At 39.9% G+C, this 20,411-nt stretch overlaps 1 protein-coding gene across 3 annotated transcripts; it reads left to right on the top strand.

Annotated features, from left to right (window-relative positions):
- The first annotated feature begins 790 nt into the window (after positions 1 to 790).
- Positions 791 to 19,982, top strand: stx12 (syntaxin 12). Of its 3 annotated transcripts, none has more exons than XM_078423089.1 (10): positions 791 to 887; positions 3,153 to 3,345; positions 5,753 to 5,822; positions 8,261 to 8,354; positions 10,557 to 10,694; positions 12,766 to 12,818; positions 14,088 to 14,193; positions 14,392 to 14,464; positions 15,770 to 15,852; positions 16,478 to 19,982. In XM_078423089.1, exons 2-10 carry the CDS (start codon positions 3,234 to 3,236, stop codon positions 16,568 to 16,570), a joined length of 822 nt encoding a protein of 273 aa, XP_078279215.1. In that variant the 5' UTR covers positions 791 to 887; positions 3,153 to 3,233; the 3' UTR covers positions 16,571 to 19,982. The 3 variants fall into 3 exon arrangements, with proteins under 3 accessions (XP_078279215.1, XP_078279216.1, XP_078279217.1); XM_078423090.1 differs by lacking the exon at positions 791 to 887 and adding an exon at positions 894 to 1,028; XM_078423091.1 differs by lacking the exon at positions 791 to 887 and adding an exon at positions 2,014 to 2,038.
- Positions 19,983 to 20,411: the final 429 nt, after the last annotated feature.

Here is a 20,411-nt window from a genome sequence, read left to right as displayed (position 1 = left end):
GCCCGCTCACTTCCTGGCCCTTGCAGTGTACAGTTCGTCAATAGGGGGAAGGTTGCAGCCTACAACCTTCTCAGCTGATCGAACGATTCGTTGCAGCCGAAAACCGTATTCTGGAAGAGACTGAACCACGATTACATATGATAACAAAGTATTTTGTGTTTGACTTAAATTGCTACATTACCAATATTTTCCTTTCTAAACCCTTGCACTTATATCTTTGTAATGTTTGCTGTATCCTCGAGAGGTTGCTTACGTTTCTCTTGTTCAATAGCCATATGTTTCCTCTCTAGGTAGTGTATTTACCTCCCTTGCATTAGCCTTTGGTGGAAGGCTTATTCTGAAGTAGCAGCGAAAAGGATGAGCAATGTTATGAACAATAAAATAATGTTTTAGATAAAATAGGCTAAAAAAGACAAAGTGCCCGAATCACACTTCTCCAAACCAACCAAACCCTAAAAAATAATCCAGAAAATTGGACTGTGAAGAGAATAATCCTAAAATAAATAGAACGATGGCTCTATACACGGATCTCAGACAGTTAAGCTGTAAGCTTTATTACATTCTCATTTTAACAGAAATAAATTGCAAGCTCTTTTAATGATATGGATAGGATATGGTTAGGAAGAGGGTGCAAATTTATTTCAAAATAATATTTTCACTAAAGCACTTGAGGGTTATAATAGAGCAAAAAAAATGTGTTTCTCTCTCTCTCTTTATTTCCTTCTCTCCTCTTCTTTCTATTTCTCTGGACCGTCCGCAGCCACTGTTTGATTGACGGGTAGGCGACGTCATCGCGTCGCAGCGGGGCGGGGCCACGCCGGTGACGCGATCGCCATCACGTGACCCGAACGACGGCGGCGGCGGCGGCTCCGAGAGACCCAGCCCCGGTATGAGGGCGTTCAATGAAGCCGGCGAGGCTGCGGCCCGGGCGGGAGGGGTGTAGACCGTCGGAGGGGGTTGACTGAGGGAGTTGTCATGCGGCGGTGGGCAGCTTCTCCTCTCAGGGGCGGCGGAATGTGTGTAGGCAGGTACTGCAGGTGCTGGCTTACACCGAACACAGACACAAAATGCCGGGGGGGGAACTCAGCGGGACAGGCAGGCAGCGTCTGCGGAGGAGGGAAAGAATGGGCGACGTTTCGGGTCGAGACCCTTCAGAAGTGTTGTCGCCTGCCAAATAATGGCGCGTTGGGCTGGGTGGAGGGGCGCATGCGCAGTGTGGCCGAGGGCGCAGCATTTGGCAGCTAGGAAAGGCAAGGAGGGAAGGGAGGGGAAAGAGGGAGGAGGGAAAAGGGGAGGGGGAAAGAGAGGGAGGGAAAAGGGGGGAGAGAGGGAGGTGAAAGGGGAGAGTGGGAGTGAAAGGGGGAGAGGGTGAAAGGGGGGAGAGAGAGTGGGAGGGAAAGGAGGGAGAGAGAGTGGGAGTGAAAAAGAGGGAGAAAGTGGGAGGGAGAAAGAGGAAAAAGACGAGGGGAGAGGGAGGGAGAAAGGAAAAAGGTAAGGAGAGAGAGTGGGAGGGAAAAAGAGGGAACACTGTCACAGTGCCTGCTGCTGTCTTTGCACAGCACCCCTTGTGTAATGTGTGCTGCACAGAAAGGAAATAACACCGTGACACCATCAACTGGAGGGTGAATCTACAAGATGGAACAGTGCTGAATCACGCAGCAACAAACTGAAGGACAACAGGGAGGGGAAGGGGGGTGGGTAGGGGATGTGCTGTAAACTGATATTGAAAAATGAAAATGTTTGACCTGCAAAAATGTAGGCTGCAGGGATAATTTGGGGTGTGGCCATGGAAGCAGTTATATATGTTCTCCAGAATATTTATATTATGTTCTCCTGAGATGCGGCCTGACCTGCTAAGTTACTCCAATACTTTGTGTACTTTTACATAACGATAGAGATACAAGGAACTGCGGACAGACACAAAATGCTGGAGGAAGTCAGCGTGACAGGCAGCATCTCTGAAGAGAAGGAATGGGTGATATTTTGAGTCGACCTTTTCAGAACTGCAGAAGCTGGTTTTACAGATAAAAGATGCAAGGTGGAGAATGTGGGTCGGTAATGTTTTGGGTTGGAACCTTTCATAAATCATTTATAAATGAGACGAGGACTTTCCTATTTAAATATTGGCTCTTTTAGATCTTAAGACGGGTGAACAAAGTTGGAGCATATGGAATTGGAGGTCTTGTGCGAGTGTGTTGAAGTAACTAACAATGCCCGGGTGGGGGGGGGGGTCTCTAGCAGGTCAGGCAGCATCTGTGGAAAGAAAAACAATGAACATTTTGGGTCAAACTGAGAAAGAGAGAAAATAAGTTAGTCCAGGTAGCAGACAGTGGTCGGGGGCAATAAGTGGGAGGGGGCAAGGAAATGTCTAGCTAAAACAAAGACGTCATTAAATGGGCAGTTACATTTCTGTACATGTTTGAGATGTGATAAGATTGCGTAGTCTAGGTGATATTGTTTTTGCATAGTCTGACCTACTGGGACATGCTCAATAGGCCAGAAGATACAAATGAAAAAGGACGAGGAATAGCAGGTAGAAAAATGGCCAGATCTGATTAAAAACAATGAATGTTATCCAAAGTTGGAGAATTCAATATTGAGTCTTGCATTCCTATGAAATGTTTAGTCTTTACAGTAAGGTTAGATGACCTCTTTTCCTTTACAAAACTGCTGACTGAACACAGTGATGTCATTGCCACATTAGGATCTGTACGATTTCAAGTTGGCTTGCTGTTTTGATTTACAGTTATCAGAGAAACCAGCATTAAGGGTTCGACCAAAGAGTTCATTACTTATTTATGAACACTGTTTGGAATGGTGGCCACAGTTTCTCTATTGCACTAGCTGACCTGCAGACCAAGACTGGTGATACCCCGCTGAAAAATTCCTTTATCTTTGCTAAGGAAGTCCCACTTTGGTCATTTGGGATGGAACAGTGGACCAAATAACCACTTCATGTCCTAAGCAATCTCATTACATTTATTGGCACACTCAATTTAATACTAATACTATTATCGATCAAAAAATACTTTTAAGTTCAGAGAGAGAGCAGAAATATATGATTTGGTGCGCTTTGCAGTTAATTCTGTCGCCTTGCAAAATACTTTAACTTGAAATGTTTGCATCTCAAGTTCTGCTTCCTTTTTCTCCAGTTTTCCTCTTGAATAAATTTTGAAGGGGGCACATACACCTGATCACTCTGTGCTGGGTCTGTGTCGATCTCTCGTGCAGCCATGTCGTACGGAAGAATTGAGGACAATCGCTTTAGCTACCACTCACAGCCACAGGACTTCAATACCCTCATTCAAACATGCAGTGTCAACATCCAGAAAATTACACAGAATAGTAAGTATTGGCGTTTTCTACAATCTGGAAAAAGTTGTGCTGAAACCTTAAACTTGAGGAAAAATTGCTTGGCTTATTTCACTAATTGTCTAAGTTTGCAATTAGATGCGTTTGTGTGCCATGAAAGGAAACAACATCAACACTAAGCCTATTAAGGAGCAGTTTTAGTTAGAACTTGTTTTAAAGTGGATGAGGTTGCTAGTTTTTTTTGTTGACTTTGAATGATAGCAAACCTCGATTGCATGTTCATTATACAATCCAAACCCTGGAGGGTGAAGCAAAACTGGTCTGCGATGTCATATATCAGAACTGTCAGCAGTTTTCAAGTTCAGTCGGCTTTGCCAAATGTTAGGCTGCACGTATTAAAATGGATACCACATTCAATTCAGATAAAGATGCTGACAACTCTGAACTCTGGCATTTAGTTTTCTCTTATTTTTCTTCTGCTGAGGGACTTCAATCTTGCTTTCCAAAACTTTCAATCTTTTTATTGCCTTTTGAAACTTCATTGTCGCCCGAATCTTCAAGATGATCATGATTGATTTGCTCACATTGGTTTCTGCTGTTTCCTCATAGTCATACAGTGTGGAAACAGGCCCTTAGGCCCACCTTCCCCAATCCGACCAACATGTTTCTTCTACACTAATCCCACCTGCATGCGTTCGGCCCATATCCTACTAAACCTGTCCTATCCATGTCCAAATATTTCTTAAACGTTGCAATGCTAACTAACTCCTCTGGCAACTCGTTCCATACACCCACAACCCACTCTGTGGAAAATGTTGCCCCTCAGGTTCCTATTAAATCTAATCCCTCATCTTAAACCTATGTCCTTTGGTTCTTGATTCCCCTACTCTGAGCAAGAGACTCTGTGCGTCTATCCAATCTCTATTCTATTACGCTCATGATTTTGTACACCTCTATAATATCGCCCCTCATCCTTTTGCACTCCAATGAATAGAGTCCTAGCCTGCTTAACCTCTCCCTACAACTCAGGCCCTCGAGTCCTGGCAACATCCTCGTAAATCGTCTCTGCACCCTTTCCAGCTTGACAACATCTCTCCTATAACATGGTGCCCAGAACCGAACACAATACTCTAAATGCAGTTTCACCAATGTCTTGTATTACTGCAACATGACCTCCCAACTCACGAACGCAGTAACATTTTCACACCTGTGACATGCTGGTCAAATAAATGATTACAGATCAAATTCATCATCTGTCCCAACCTTCAAAGATAAATCAGTTGCATGTTAATTATGATGATACAGCACAGTATTAAAAATTGGCCACTGTTATAGTGGGTTTGGATGGTCGAGACAGGGCGGCCAGTTGCCTAATTTCACTATCTTAGGAGGAGAAAAAGTATTTAAGAATTGATATACCCTCCTATGAAGAATTGTTTCGTATTCAATCTAACAGGGATGACTTTTTTCAGAGATTGTTCTAAATCTAAGCTTCCCATCTAGGCGAATATCTGTGCCCTTCTAATACTTGTTTTAATGTGATTGCCTCGCTTAAACTCTAGAATTTTGGTGGTCTACCCAGATTCGTCCAGTTTAAACTGCTTTTTACACCTTTGTTCTCAAATACTAGTCTAATAAAATTGCATTGCCTTTCCTCTGCAATTGATTTTGTGTTGCACTGATTAATAAAACCTGCACTGCGTTCCATGAGCTTTTATTGCAAATTGCGTTAGATTAAAGCTGCACTTGTGACTTTTAGATGTAAAAGTCTGCCTTCCACTGTAGCTCCAATTTGGAGGTGTAAAACTTCAGCAATTTTTGATTTTGCCATTCTTTGTCATGCCTGCCCATACCCTTCCAATTTTGTTAATTTCTTCCAAAACTTATGTATGCTGTTATATTTCTCAGTCTTGATCAATCTGCAGCCTTGTCCTCGTACTGCATTATACCTGAAAGGATTCAGAGCACAGAAATGGGCTTTTCAGCTCAAATGATCGTTGCCAGTATTAAGCCCTAGTGAGTGGCTTCCCATCTTTGTTCATCCAGTTGTCCATAAGTTGCTAAAGTTCTGTTTTGACTTGAAAATTTGTATGTCTATACATAAATGAGTAAGAGTTTTAAAATTGTGTTTGTAAATGCGGAATAGTGAGATCAGTACACTGTTTTAGTATGCAGCTTATTCCACCTTGGAACATAGTTAAATCCTGCAGGAGATTAAATTTAGAATGGACCGGAATGCTGCCAATAACCTCTACATGGCATTTTGATAAAGATACCAAAGTTCTTTTCATAAAGGGCTTTTTTGATTAGCAGTAACTGGTTATGTTTCATTTTCCCTGTTACTGCAATCGGGCAATGGTTTAAACATGTACTTGCCTGTTCGGACGTGCTCTAATCACATTGAAACGCAAGATAAATGTTATTTATGTGTTTCCGACAGCTGCACAGATAAATACGTTGGTACAACAACTCGGAACACAACAAGATACAAGTGAACTTCAGGACAGACTGTAAGTATGTTTCTATCTGTACGAGATAATGAAGTAGCATATGATACCATTAACTGGTACAATATTTTACAGATCCATGATAGAAATTGTGCAGCTGAGTGGATGTTGGAATCTCACATTCCTGCTGTACTCCTGACTAAACTTGTGTTAGTAATCTATCATTTGCAGATAAGATAATGCATTCTGGATCTTTAATTCAGAAAAATTGCTATCCCATACATCCATTAACTGGAGTAACATTCATAGTTTAAATGTCCATTTGTTGAGCCATAAGATTTTGGTTTTAAACTGACAAAATTAAGGATTTGCTTGCTTGGTCGCCATGTTTGCTGTGATATGTTTGGCTATGTCTGGTGCAGTTGGTTAATCTGTAAAATGTTTCTACTTGTTGGTCTTTAGATGGTAAATTTACAATTTAAAAAAATATTTTGGATGGTGCATTTGTGGTTTTATGTCAAAAGTATGAAAAAATAGCTTTGGAACTTTTTCTATTGCTTTTAGTAAGAAGTAAAATCCAGACTAAACTGATGTGGGGGGGGGGGGAGGGTGGTTAATAAAACAATGTTAGTACATAACTCTTATTCATAGACCTTCCCTGCTTGGGGTAAAACTCCATTTCAATTGAATTATAATCTCACACAGGTGGTGTTCTCGGGTTTTGGATATCTTAGTCGTCTGATGTCTATTGGGTGGTCTTTTTGCCAAATGAGAACTTTAGAATGTTGAAAATCTTTGCCAAGTTAAACCAAGTTTTGTGCAAACATTCAATGTTTGGATAGCTTTGATTAACATTGGTTCTTTATAAGTCTTACTGGGTGGTGGCTGACAAATGTTGTAATTAGAGGTTGCTTTGATAAAGTGGATACAGTTTGAACACCAGATTGAGTACACTGCTGCAGTACAAAACAGTTAGATTTAACTGAAAGCAATTGGAAAGAATAGGGAGCAATAGACATTTTAGTAACTTAAGATTATTGGCTTTTCCATGTTTAGCTGGAGAGAATTACATTCACTTCAAAGTTGGATGTCAAATTAGCAGTCACTGGCATAGTGTGAATGCTGGATTTGTCTGTGGGAAATAACATTAGATGAGTACTCGTTTGCATTACCGAGAGAGGATATCACCCAATATAGATTCTTGAAAGCTTGAGATCAGGAGAAGTCGTGACTGGAGAGACGAGACGAGACGAGACGGCATGGTGGCTCAGCGGTAGAGTTGCTGCCTTGCAGCGCTGCAAACCCGGGTTCGATCCTGTCTACAGGTGCTGTTTGTACAGAGTTGGTACGTTCTCCCCGTGACCGCGTGGGTTTTCTCCGAGATCTTCGGTTCCCTCCCACACTCCAAAGACGTACAAGTATGTAGGTAAATTGGCGTGGTAAATGTAAAAATTGTCCCTAGTGTGTGTAGGATAGTGTTAATATGCGGGGATCGCTGGTTGGCGTGGACTCGGTGGGCCGAAGGGCTTGTTTCTGCACTGCATCTCTAAACTAAACATAAACTAAAGTCGAACTAAGTAAAGGCTGGTCAATGATGGAAATGTTTTAAAGGAGATGTGCCATGATATCAATTGCTAAAATCAGAAGAGGAATGAATGCATTGTGTTCAGGCATAGGATATCATTCGTTTTTTTTTTGTTTAGAATATATTTGTATCCAGGATGTAATTGTGAGACAGCCATTGTTATGGATTAGACGTGCATGGCAGATTGATTGAATATAGAAGAGAAAACATTAATAATTTTGGTTAGAAAACCTAGGACAGAGGTTTATTGTGTTGCTGCATTGTAAGGGGACAAGACAATTTAAGGAGATCGTTGTTAGTAAAGGTGATGTGTTCTATACTGTATAAGAAAATAACTGCAGATGCTGGTACAAATTGATTTATTCACAAAATGCTGGAGTAACTCAGCAGGTCAGGCAGCATCTCGGGAGAGAAGGAATGGGTGACGTTTCGGGTCGAGACCCTTCTTCAGCCTCTATACTGTGTTCATTCGATTCAATTCCTGTATAAGAATAATTCAACAGATGGATAACACCTTTATCAATGCTGTGAAACTTGTCTGAGCTATTATTGTTTTATTGCAGTACATATTTATCAAATGTGGGTCCCATTTTAAGGGAAACAAATTGCTTCCAAAATATAGGCAAACCTGAAAATTATTTATTCACAAAATGCTGGAGTAACTCAGCAGGTCAGGCAGCATCTCGGGAGAGAAGGAATAGGTGACGTTTCGGGTCGAGACCCTTCTTCAGTCTGAAGAAGGGTCTCGACCCGAAACGTCACCCATTCCTTCTCTCCCGAGATGCTGCCTGACCTGCTGAGTTACTCCAGCATTTTGTGAATAAATCGATTTGTACCAGCATCTGCAGTTATTTTCTTATGCTACCTGAAAATTATTTGATTTCCATGAGATATTTTGTTTAATCCATGTTTGCAGGCAGCAGCTGCAGCATTATACAAACCAGGTAGCGAAGGAAACCAATAAACGCCTTAAGGAGCTTGGATCCCTACCTTTAGCGTATACTGAGCAGGTGAGTGTTTGTACAAAAGATGCGCTACCTCACCTAGGACCTTAATTTGAATCCGGACTTAACAAGGAAATTATGCTCTAGTAGCTCTGGTCCACAACATAACTGGAGCGATATTGATGCAGCTTCTGTGCTTAATTGTTCATTACTAGGCCAGGGAAATGTGTGTAAGGGGCAATGACGAATTGGAAAGTCATATTGAATCTGTAATTAAATGTTCATTTGATTATACACTCAATATAACTTCTTGGCCCAATGGATTTTAGCATAGGTTTATTATTTCTGTACATTTTTTTAATTTATGTTTAGGCGCATAGCATAAAATAGTACCTTGTATCCTAATGGTGTTTTAAAATCTTTTAAGACGGAGATCGACAGATTCTTGATTGGTACGGGTGTCAGGGGTTATGGGGAGATGGCAGGAGAATGGGGTTGAGAGGGAATGATCGATTACCCATGATTGGATGGCGGATTGGACTTGATGGGCCGAATTGCCTAATTCTGCTCTGAAAATTTATGACCTTAGGAAGTCTCTTGTATACAATTCAAGAGTTAGTTCCAATGTAGTTAGACTGGTAGTCCTGTCGAACTACTTCGTAGAATTTTGACATCTTATTATCCTTTCGCCCACCTATTTGAGCAAAGCAGTGTTTTGTATAAGATGATTAATCCTTCAGGTTTTTGTGCCTTACTCAATCTGTGCGTGTAAAACTCCAACTCCCCGCAGAATTAAATGGAATTTACGGCAGATGTCACCGGCTCAGTTTCTCAGCTTTCCCCTCTTTTTGTAAAACACTTTTCCAATTCCATCTATCTTCTCCCAATCTTCAATTTGTTTTTCTGTTCATTTCTATCATGTTTCATCTACACACATCTTATCTACTTTGAAGGCATCTGAATCTCCACTCCCAATCATTCTTTGATATACAGTAAGCACATTTTTCAGTTTCCTAGTGGATTTATTCATAGCTATCCTGAATTCATGGACCTGGTTATGGAATATCCACGTTCTCTCCAAATGATTCATAATTTTAAGGATCCTTTGAGCACTCGAGTCTTTTCAAACTGGGAGAGTATGTGGTGGGGAAAACTCAAATTCCAAGATTAGTTCGAAACTGAGCTTACGGACAGGGTTTGCCATGAAAGCAACTGGTGGTACGGGTAAAAACATTTACAAAATCAATTGCTGCATGTAGATTGTCGATTAAATAAGCCCATATTCCACATGGGAGGTACAGGATGATTTAAGACTTTAATAGTAAGCTAGATCCTGCTGAGAGTCAGATACACTTCATATGTGGGACCTTGGTGTTATGCCAGCCGCAGGTGAGAGATCTACCACAACCTTTTTCCTTTTTTGTAGGAAAGGACTGCAGATATGGTTTAAATCGAAGGTAGACGTTGAGACAAAATCTGTTTCAAACTTCTGTGTACTAACTTATGAAACATTCAAAGTTAAAAAAAACTATTTACCTTTTCCCATACAAGCTGGCAAAAAAAGGAAAGAGGTAGACACCAAATGCTGGAGTAATTCAGCGGGATAGGCTGCATCTCTAGAGAGAAGGAATGGGTGACGTTTCAGGTCGAGACCCTTCTTCAGAAGAAGGGTCTCGTCCCGAAACGTCACCCATTCCTTCTTTCCAGAGATGCTGCCTGTCCCGCTGAGTTACTCCAGCATTTGGTGTCTACCTCTTTCCTTTTTTTGCCAGCTTGTATGGGAAAAGGTAAATAGTTTTTTTTAACTTTGAATGTTTCATAAGTTAGTACACAGAAGTTTGAAACAGATTTTGTCTCAATGACAAAACTAGGTACATTATTGAAATTAAAACTCATTATTTTAAAAAAATGGATTGTAGGCTTTTCTGTTTGTATTTGATCATTTAAATGTGGATTCATGGTGGCGTATGTCTGATCTGCCTATGGCTTGGTCATTGTTCGTGGACTGCGCTGCCTTGGAACAGCTGTGACAGTGATTACAATGGGCATTGTAACTATGCCAAAAATGATCTAATCTGAAATATCAAGGATTGTTTTTTTCTGTTAATTGCATTGTCTTCTATCTGAAGTAACCTGTCTTTGAAATAGTCATAGGTAGAATTAATAAGATATAAGTATCTTTAATTTCCTACTGTTTCAAGGCTTGGTCTTAATGTAAAATGTCTTGCAAATTAAAAATTCCAAACAGTTTTTCTTTCACAATTTCAGCGTCAGCAGAGAATACAGAAGGAGCGTCTCATGAATGACTTTTCTGCGGCTTTGAACAACTTCCAAGCAGCACAGCGGCAAGCCGCAGAAAAAGAGAAAGAATCTGTAGCCAGGGCAAGAGCAGCATCACGCCTCTCAGTAAGTAGAAAAAACACACCTCAAAGTCTACCTCAATACACTGCTGCAATGGTTGCAGTACTACATCTGTAATCACTGTAGACTTTAGAGATTCAGCACAGAAACAGGCCCTTTGCCCACTGAGCCCACGCTGACCAGCAATCACCCCATACACTAACACTACATGCTGGGGACAATTTAGAATGTTACCAACCCCAATTAACCTACAAACCTGTACGTCCTTGGCAATGTGGGAGGAAGCCAGAGGCCCCGGAGCAAACCCACACAGTCACAGGGAGAACGTACAAACTGTGTACAGAAAGCACCGAATCTGTGTCTGTGGCCCTGTAAGGTAGCAACTCTACCACTGTGCCGCCCAAATGTGGGACATGGTTCCAGTGTAACAGTTACTGGGTGGCTCAAAATTTATCATTAGTAATGATGATCAGAAAACTGCTGGATTGCTATAAAGTCCCATTCACTAAAGTCCTTCGGGAAACAAGCCTGGCGTACTTGTCTGATGTTTATGTGACTCCAGACTCACCAATGTAATTCATTTATAAATGGCCTAGTGAACCAGAAACTAGGGATTCACGATAAATGCTGGCCTTTCAGATCCTGGGAAATGAGTAAATAAAATTAAATTATTGGATAATTGCAAGCTCTGTTCAAATAGGGAAAATCTCTATAATTTGCATTTGTGTGTGCTTTCCAAGGTAGGTTGCATAAATTTTGCAACAGTTTGCCATGAAACATTAAAGCGACGAGGAGGTTTTTTGAAATGGGAAAAGACTTGTAAAATCACTAGGTTTTAAGGCCACAAGTGGTGAAGCTGCATTGGAAGTTAATTGCAGCAAACCTGGGGCCTGGGATACCAATGGAGGAGCAGTCAAAATCAGAGGCACACACAGTGCAAATGGGCCGCACCTTAAAATTACATGTATTGGTATTGCTGCTCCCTAATCTTGTAATTTAAACCTTTCTAGAAAGTTTGTGTCCAAACAAGGCTATGTAAATAGGTTGACGATGAAGTTATAATTTTAATAGAAGTGTAGAATCTTTTGCAGGAATTGACATGAAAGAGTTTTCTGTTCTAACTGCTTGCTTTCATTATGTGCCCAATTAACTGAAAATTTTCCTAGTGATCAAGTGGTTATTTTTGAGCTGTTGGTGGCTTTGGGAGAGCGATCAGTAATGGCTTGTTTTTCTTCTCCCTCTCCTCTCACTGTCCTTCCTACCTTTTGCATGTGTAGAATATTAATATCCTGTGCCGTGGTGAACCATTTATATCCAGCCTAAACTTTTTGTAAATTCAGGATGGAAATTCTTTTTCTGATCTGAGTCTCTGGGGATTGTGGAAGTTTAAAAAATAATAATTTTCCCAGGCCAATCTGTGAATTGATTTGTACCTATTATCATTTGGTAGTCAAATATATATCAGTAACCTAAAGCTCTGTGTTCAATCGCTTTTGGACATTCTAAATGAGTATTTTTATTTTTAGTTTGGCGGGTGTTTGTAGAAGGTCAGAATATGTGCATGTGGCAGTAATTTGTATTGCAAAATTACAAGTGTACAATATGGTCAATAAAAGTAAGTTCTTACAAATAATAAAAATTCCCAAAGCTAAGGAAATACAAGTGCATTTTAAGATGTGGACATACTTGGAGATAGGGTGCAGGTCAAAGATGTCAGGATAAAATAGTAACCTCGTCACCATTCTGGCGTGTGGCTTGTCTCGCATTCTTCTCTGCACCTGATCCCTCCGCTGCAACTTAAAACATGCTTGGTTTTTGTTCATTTTAACTGAACAATCCTTGACTTGAAATATTAACTCTTTCTCTCCCCATGGATGATACTTGACTTTTTTTTAATATTCATCATCTATAACTTTTTTCATTTGCAAAATGTATACTTCACTTATTCAGATAGCGCTTTCTGTTACTGCGTATTTTTCTGCAGTGAGGTATTGTATCAGACTTCCAACTTGTACGTTGGTCATCTTTAGTCATGTCCTGAGTGTAGGTTCCTTGTCTCTTTATCCTGACTCTTCCATCATCACATTTACCTGAGAAAGAATTGTTTTGTTTCCAGAGTGGTTTCAGTGATGATGAACACAAAGAAGAACAACTTGTATCATTTGAAAGGTAAGAACATAAACCTTTGATCAGGAAGTGTCCTTGGTTTGAATTATTTGGGAGACTGAAGTGGAAGATTATTCTTTCACTTTTTGAGTCAGTTACAAATCCGTCTCGTGGATTAAGGACAAATAGTCCAAAGCACAATTGAATGTTTTCTTTGCACAAAGCGTCCATATGTAGAAAAATGAATGAATAGTGCACAGAAATAAATGGGTACAATCTAACAACCATTACAAAGACAGTTGTATAGTGATTAGGTGTTGGGAATTGAATGTTCTAAGATGCTGGCCCTTTGGAAGAGTTGAGCCGTGTGGTATAGGCACAAAAATGAAGAACTGTTTGTCCTCCATTTATATGGGACATGATGGAATATAATGTTTAGATCAGGCCTCTCTACCTAAGTGTATACATGCGATTAAGGGAATGCAATAAAGGTTCATCGTGTTGGTTGACGGCCACTATTCTTGCGTTTAATAAAATGTTGACAGGATAGATGCAGGGTGATGTTCTTCCCGAGTTGGTTTACCTAGAACCAGGGGACCATGGTCTCATTATAAGGGGATAGTCTTGCAGGATGGATCAGAAGAAATTTATTCACCAGAGGGTAGTTAATCTTTGGATTATGGAGGCTTTGCTGAGTACATTCATATTAATAGATTTCTGAATATTAAGGCAATCAAAGATATGGGATGAGTGCAGGAAAGTGGCACTGAGGTAAAAAATAAACTGGTCTTGCTGAATCTCAGGGCGTTCTCTGCCTATTTGGGTATACTGCAAAAATACTTCTTGCTGTATTTGCTTGGGTGTATTCAACGAGTGCAGTGATTTGTAGCAGTCTTTTGATGCTGGGATTCTTTAACAATTCTTAACTGTTGTAGGGATACTTTTTCTAAAGTGTAAAACAGCCAGTTGGGGTTAGATGCTGGGGACATGAATTGTCTTCAAGCTACAAAAAATTAGATGTAACTCAGCAAATATAAATCACCTGGTATAAGAAAATAACTGCAGATGCTGGTACAAATTGATTTATTCACAAAATGCTGGAGTAACTCAGCAGGTCAGGCAGCATCTCGGGAGAGAAGGAATGGGTGACGTTTCGGGTCTGAAGAAGGGTCTCGACCCGAAACGTCACCCATTCCTTCTCTCCCGAGATGCTGCCTGACCTGCTGAGTTACTCCAGCATTTAGTGAATAAATAAATCACCTGGTAATGTTTGAATGGGCGTATAGATCGGACCAATATTGAAAGTCATGTTGAAGGAATTTGACTTTTTAGTAATGAAGATTGGAATCGGATGCAAGCTCAATCTCAAGATGTGGCAATTACAGAAGAAGACCTGGAGTTGATTAAGGATCGAGAAACTGCAATCCAGAAACTTGAGGTTAGTTTTTCATTTGTTTTATAAGTTTGTTTTTTTAATATAAATATTTTGTGTTTAATACTGACCAATGGAAATGTTGTTAAATTATGCTGAACAGAAACCATAATTACAATATTGCTAACCTATTACTTTGTGAATTGTGCAGATTTTCTACTGCACTTTTCATTAACAGCACTTTTAAACTCTTCTCTTATCTAGGCTAACATCTTGGATGTCAACCAGATTTTTAAAGACTTGGCAATAATGATCCATGATCAAGGAGATATGATTGGCAAGTGCTACCTTCCATTAATTCTTTTGTTCAACGTTTGTGATCATACAATTAAGTTGGGCTGAAAGATAGAAATCTCTTGAGTGCCACAAGAGTCCAGTCAGCTACAGCACTATGAAATGCAGAGTAAAACTGACTTTGGTTTGCAATGGTTTGTCTTGTGTCTCAAACCTAAAAGATCGTTATTTTGTGTACAAATGTAATGAATTGCCATTTTTAGCATAAACCATCCTTTGGCTCCCATGCATGTAATTGCACACACATACACACACCCCTCTGTTCTTGTACTTTATATATCAGCAATGAAAACAGACACCCCATATGCTGCCCACGTTTCTGTCACCTTCAGGGATCTTTGCATTTGTACATCACACTCCCTTCTGTTTCTCACATCTCCCGATTCCTCTACCATTCATGGTAAATGACCTAGCCTAATTAGACACACCTGAACCCACAGAATGCATTGCCTCAATTAATGGCAATGCCTTCAACTCTCTCACTATCAACTTCCTCAGTGTTGCTACTGACCAGAAACTCGACTAGGTCAGCCGCATAATCTCTGTGCCTACAAAAGCAGATTGAAAGTTTGATATCCCTGCTGAAGATGATTCAGTTTTCTATCATCTACAAGGCATAAGTATGGAGAGTGATGGAATATTTTCTACTTACCTGAATGAGTATTGCTTCAAGAAAATGCAGATAGTTTGATTAGCACCTCGCCCTAAATATTTGTTCCATCTACCAGTGGTGATGACTGTAGTGTGTGTTTCGTTCACAACGTGCACTGCATCTTCCCAAGCCCACTATCACTACCGAAATGTGTAGGAAGGAACTGCAGATGCTGGTTTACACCAAGGAGAGACACAAAATCCTGGAGTAACCCAGTGGGACAGGCGGCATCTCTGGATCGAAGGAATGGCTCCCTGTCCCGCTGTGTTACTCTAGCATTTTGTGCCTGTCCTCAATCTCCACCACCAAAAATGATCAAAGGCAGCGGGTGAATTGGAGGTAAACCATCTTGAGGTTTCAAGAAGGCGAGACGTCACCACTAATGCCAACCACTTCAAGCAGACATTGAGATGGGCAATAAATTCTGGCCTTGCCAGTGGTGTCCGTACACCCAAAAAAGTGTATTAAAGCAAATCTTGATCCACTTTGATAAATAGATATTTTTGAAATAGCTATTATTTCTATTCTGGGCCTATTATCAGAGATCCTGTTTTGTTCCCCTCAGTTTAAAAGGTTTGCTTTGTGATAGGCGTCTAAATCTTTGGGTCTGATGCTTTTGTGTTTTGTTTCCTGCAGATAGCATTGAAGCAAATGTGGAAAGTGCAGAAGTACATGTTGAGCAGGGAACTCACCAGTTACAGAGGGCATCTTATTATCAGGTATGATTGTACTGTCCTCAATTGAACCGGGATAAAGCAGAGAGATATGCCAGCATGGAATTGCTTAGCTTGAACCCAAACATTATAGCAGAATGTGTATCAAATCTTACTGAAATCCCATTGGGCCTCAGTGGAGCTCTAAATTTCTGTCCTCAACAGAAATAGTATTTTTAGTTTATTGTTCAAAATAATTGTCAATCTTTTTATATCATTTATAGCGGATGTTAATTTAACTGACCAGCTACTGCATAGCATATTTTTACTTTGATGTATTGATACTCATTTGCTTTTCAGTTATATTTGCTTGTTTTATTCATTCCTGTTTTTCATGCATGCGGTTTATGAAGTCATTTGTTCCATTTCCAAATGGGCAAAAATCCATAAGATCCTAATGATTCCATTTCTTTCAAGGGGGCTGCCTCCTTCCTATGGTAGAAAAACGATGAATGTTTTATTTGCGAAATTCAGAATTACTTGGATGTGAACACTATATATTTTGTATAAAATCACAGTATAGTATAGGAATGCGTGTTGTGCACAGAAGAATTATCATTTTCCAACGGTAAAGTTACCAAATGACTGAAGTTGATGTAAAATTGATTCAATCTTTATTTTGTATTTTCAGAAAAAGTCCCGCAAGAAAATATGCATTCTGATTGCAATTCTTGCCGTTGTCGGTGTGATATTGGGCCTTGTCATCTGGTGGGCGAACAAATAACAAACTTCCTGTCAAAATACTTTTGCTTCTCTACATGAGAAAAATTGGAACTGTACAGCAACTGATTTCAGTGGGCAATTTTCTCTATACTGTAAAGGTCTAATTTGGCGAATACAGAGAATTTTGTGGATTGTAACTAAGCACCAAAAAATTGGTTATTTATTAATTTATGTAAAGCAAGTAAGATTTCACCTTTCTGTATATGCACTGTAAATTATATGAAATTGTCTCAAGTTTTATCAGAATAATTGCATTGCGTTATCAAATAGATTTTGTAATAGCATGCAGATTTTCACTATCGCTTGGCCAGCTTTTACACTTTGGGGAGCCTAGTGTGGCAATGATCCTCGCAAGTCAAGAAACTACTGCCACTGTCCAACTAGTCAACTATCACTGTAATTTGTTTAAACGTTGTCCCAATTTTGTGAAAGCAAAGATTTTCAACAATGGAATATAACACACTTCAGATCCTGCCACAGTGAAACCCTCCCACTTGGTGGTTTGGAGACACACAATGTTAATAGCACACAGCAATAGTTTACGGGATGAGTAATGTGAAACAAGGCAAATTTTATTGTAGTCAACTTGTTGCTTTCGGGTGGATAATGTGATTTTTTTTCTTAGTTTCTTAATACAACCGTGGCAAATCTTCTGTCTAGTAATGTCATCTTGATTTCCAAATTTCTTGGTCACTTTTACGCTCCAGTTTTTATACGGACATAGCATTCCGAGGTCAAAGAGAAGGTCTAATTGTGCCTCCTGTGCATGGTTGAACAGTTCTATATCGTTCTATATCGTTACAATTTCACACTGAAAGTGAATCACTAGAAAATATAATGACCTGCTTCCAATTATCGTGATGCAGTGATAGCAGCAATTGTATAGTTGCTGCATCGGAATGAGGAATTGACCCTGCCTTCAAGTTCCTTTCCCCTTTATTGAAAAAGCAGTAAGTGTTTATATCACTTGCCAGAACTGTAACTACTTTTAAAAAAAACCTCCTTGTTTCCAAGTACTTTTCCTTCCCATCAGTATATTGGAGCACATTGGTCATCACAGCTTTCTGATCAGCTGGGAATGCAGTCATTTGGCGGGCGAAATACTTCATAGTACTATATAATGTGGGCTAGAATGGTGCTGTGAAAATTGGTAGAGTAATGTTGAGCGCAAACTCCTCCCAGCATTCTTGCTTGGGTTTTTTTTATCGTTCTTAGCTGAAGTTGGACCTGCTGTGAGAACGAGGCAAGAAAATTCACTGAGGTTTGTTGAGAGTGAAGGAATATTGGCCGCTATTGTACCATCCTGTTCATTAGCAGAAGGATAAGTGGGAAGGGCCATGCACCTTGAGAAAAGAATAAGGAAAAATTTAAAGTTCAATTTGAAACCAGGTGTGATTTTAGAAAGATTCATTTTATTTAATCATGCACATTTGTCATTATTCAAAACAAAATGTTTATAGTAGTAAGGTTATCCAAATTTATAGTGCTTTTCTCAACAAATTTTCAGATTGAACATATCCTTAAATGTATTTTGTACCCCATTGTTTTTACAGAATTGAGTATGACTAATTCCACCTAAATGTACTTTATATTACATTATACTTTATGAAAAGGTATTTTGATTTTAATGTTTGCTGAATATATTTACCCTTACTTGATTTTTGTCGCCTCCTGTATATTTGAAAATTATAAGTTTGAGAATAAAGGTGCATTTATACCACAGATACTGTGCTGTTGAATGGCACTTTTGATTTTAGCTTTGCCATTGACTAAACCTGATAATGAAACTCTGGCTGAGTATTTACAAGTCCGTGGCAGATTGACTTCGATCAGACCAGTCATTCACCTCCCTATAATAGAAACATAGAAAAAACATAGAAAATAGGTGCAGGAGTAGGCCATTCGGCCCTTCGAGCCTGCACCGCCATTCAATATGATCATGGCTGATCATCCAGCTCAGTAACCTGTACCTGCCTTCTCTCCATACCCCCTGATCCCTTTAGCCATAAGGACTCATCTAACTCCCTCTTAAATATAGCCAATGAACTGGCCTCAACTACCTTCTGTGGCAGAGAATTCCACAGACTCACCACTCTCTGTGTGAAGAAATGTTTTCTCATCTCGGTCCTAAAAGACTTCCCCCTTATCCTTAATCTGTGACCCCTGGTTCTGGACTTCCCCAACATCGGGAACAATCTTCCCGCATCTAGCCTCTCCAACCCCTTAAGAATTTTATATGTTTCAATAAGATCCCCCCTCAGTCTTCTAAATTCCAGCGAGTATAAGCCTAGTCTATCCAGTCTTTCTTCATATGAAAGTCCTGCCATCCCAGGGATCAATCTGGTGAACCTTCTCTGTACTCCCTCTAAGGCTAGAATGTCTTTCCTCAGATTAGGAGACCAAAACTGTACACAATAATAAAGAGTTGTGTAGGAAAATAACTGCAGATGCTGGTACAAATCGAAGGTATTTATTCACAAAATGCTGGAGTAACTCAGCAGGTCAGGCAGCATCTCAGGAGAGAAGGAATGGGTGACGTTTCGGGTCGAGACCTTTCTTCAGACTGATGACGTATATAATAAAGAGTTGTTCAGCTAACCTGATGTTTGGGCCACCTGGGTTCATCTAAAAGTTGCATTTGCTCCAGATGAAAATTTCAAGAACACAGTTTGCTGTTTGTACATTTCTCTGCTTCCCACAAACTTGTGATTTGGTAGTCATCATTTTGATGTAACTTCAGATGTAACTGAGCTGAAATCAACAAATGTAATGGTATAGATTATAAATGATTCTGCTCTGTAAAGCTGATCAAATTTGGCTTTAAGGATTTTCTGACATCAGCTTTGTTTGCATTTCCTTTGAGAATGGGCACTGTCATCTACCTAAGCAACATTACTACACAGGAGCAATTGCCCCTTTAATGTGATGCTGGAAAGACATTTTCTACCAGATTAACATTGCAGGAACAACAATCCATGATAGTTGCAGTGGGGAAAATGTGCTCCTACTTTAACAACTGTCTTAATGTTGGCATTGATCTATTATTGTCGTATGTACTGTGATGCAGTGAAATACTTTCTGTGGTATACAGTCAAATCATACCATGCAGAAATACAATCGGACTATGCATAAATACAACAGGGAGTATAAAGAGAAATAACCAGAGTTTTGAATATAGTATTAAGCTGCAAAGAGAGTGAAGATTAAAAAAGGAAAGGAGTGCAAGGGCCACAATGATGTATTTTGGGAGTTCAGGGCAACACCTTTAACTTAAGAGAGGAAATAAGTACAATAGTCCCATAACTGCTTGAAGGCTGGCAGAAAGCAAATTCTGCATTTTGAAATGTTAAATTGTGAATCTGATTAGTTTGGTTTGTACTTAATACATTAATTGCATTATATCGATGCATCAATTGGAGCAATGCCTTTTTTTGTTTGATTTGTGTGTCAGATAAAGTACAGTGTTCCTCTAAACTGTAATGGAAGTCTGGTTTGAATTATTGCCACAGACCGTCGTCCATCTGATTGATGACGGTGCCAATAATGGTGTACAAATACCTGTGTTGTTTTCCAGTCTGAAGCATAAACTTGAAGATACTTTGGCACATGTCAAACTAAGTTGTAGTCTCTTGTTGGGGTTTGGTGCCACAGCCCACTGAGTCCTGTACTAGACTGATTTCAAGTGATGACGATCATATGTTAAGTCCTGGCAAGCAATGAAGCTAGCTTTCCACCCCCCCCCCCCCCCCCCCCCCTTAATCAGTGCATCAGTGCCTGCAGCTGTGTATGAGAAATGTAAATTCCCATAATGAATGAATTTGCCCTGAAGTTCCCTCACAGGC

The sequence above is a fragment of the Rhinoraja longicauda genome, chromosome 27, assembly GCF_053455715.1.
Source record: "Rhinoraja longicauda isolate Sanriku21f chromosome 27, sRhiLon1.1, whole genome shotgun sequence".
Lineage (NCBI taxonomy): Eukaryota > Metazoa > Chordata > Chondrichthyes > Rajiformes > Arhynchobatidae > Rhinoraja > Rhinoraja longicauda.
The sequence above is the reverse complement of the archived record's forward strand: the minus strand, read 5'-3'. Positions and strand labels throughout refer to the sequence as shown.

Bases quoted from the DNA above. Each gene is read 5' to 3' on its own strand.
- stx12 (XM_078423089.1), top strand. From the start codon at position 3,234: ATGTCGTACGGAAGAATTGAGGACAATCGCTTTAGCTACCACTCACAG. The intron at 12,819-14,087 runs GTAAGAACATAA...TTGACTTTTTAG, and splicing joins CAACTTGTATCATTTGAAAG to TAATGAAGATTGGAATCGGA. The intron at 14,194-14,391 runs GTTAGTTTTTCA...TCTCTTATCTAG, and splicing joins CTGCAATCCAGAAACTTGAG to GCTAACATCTTGGATGTCAA.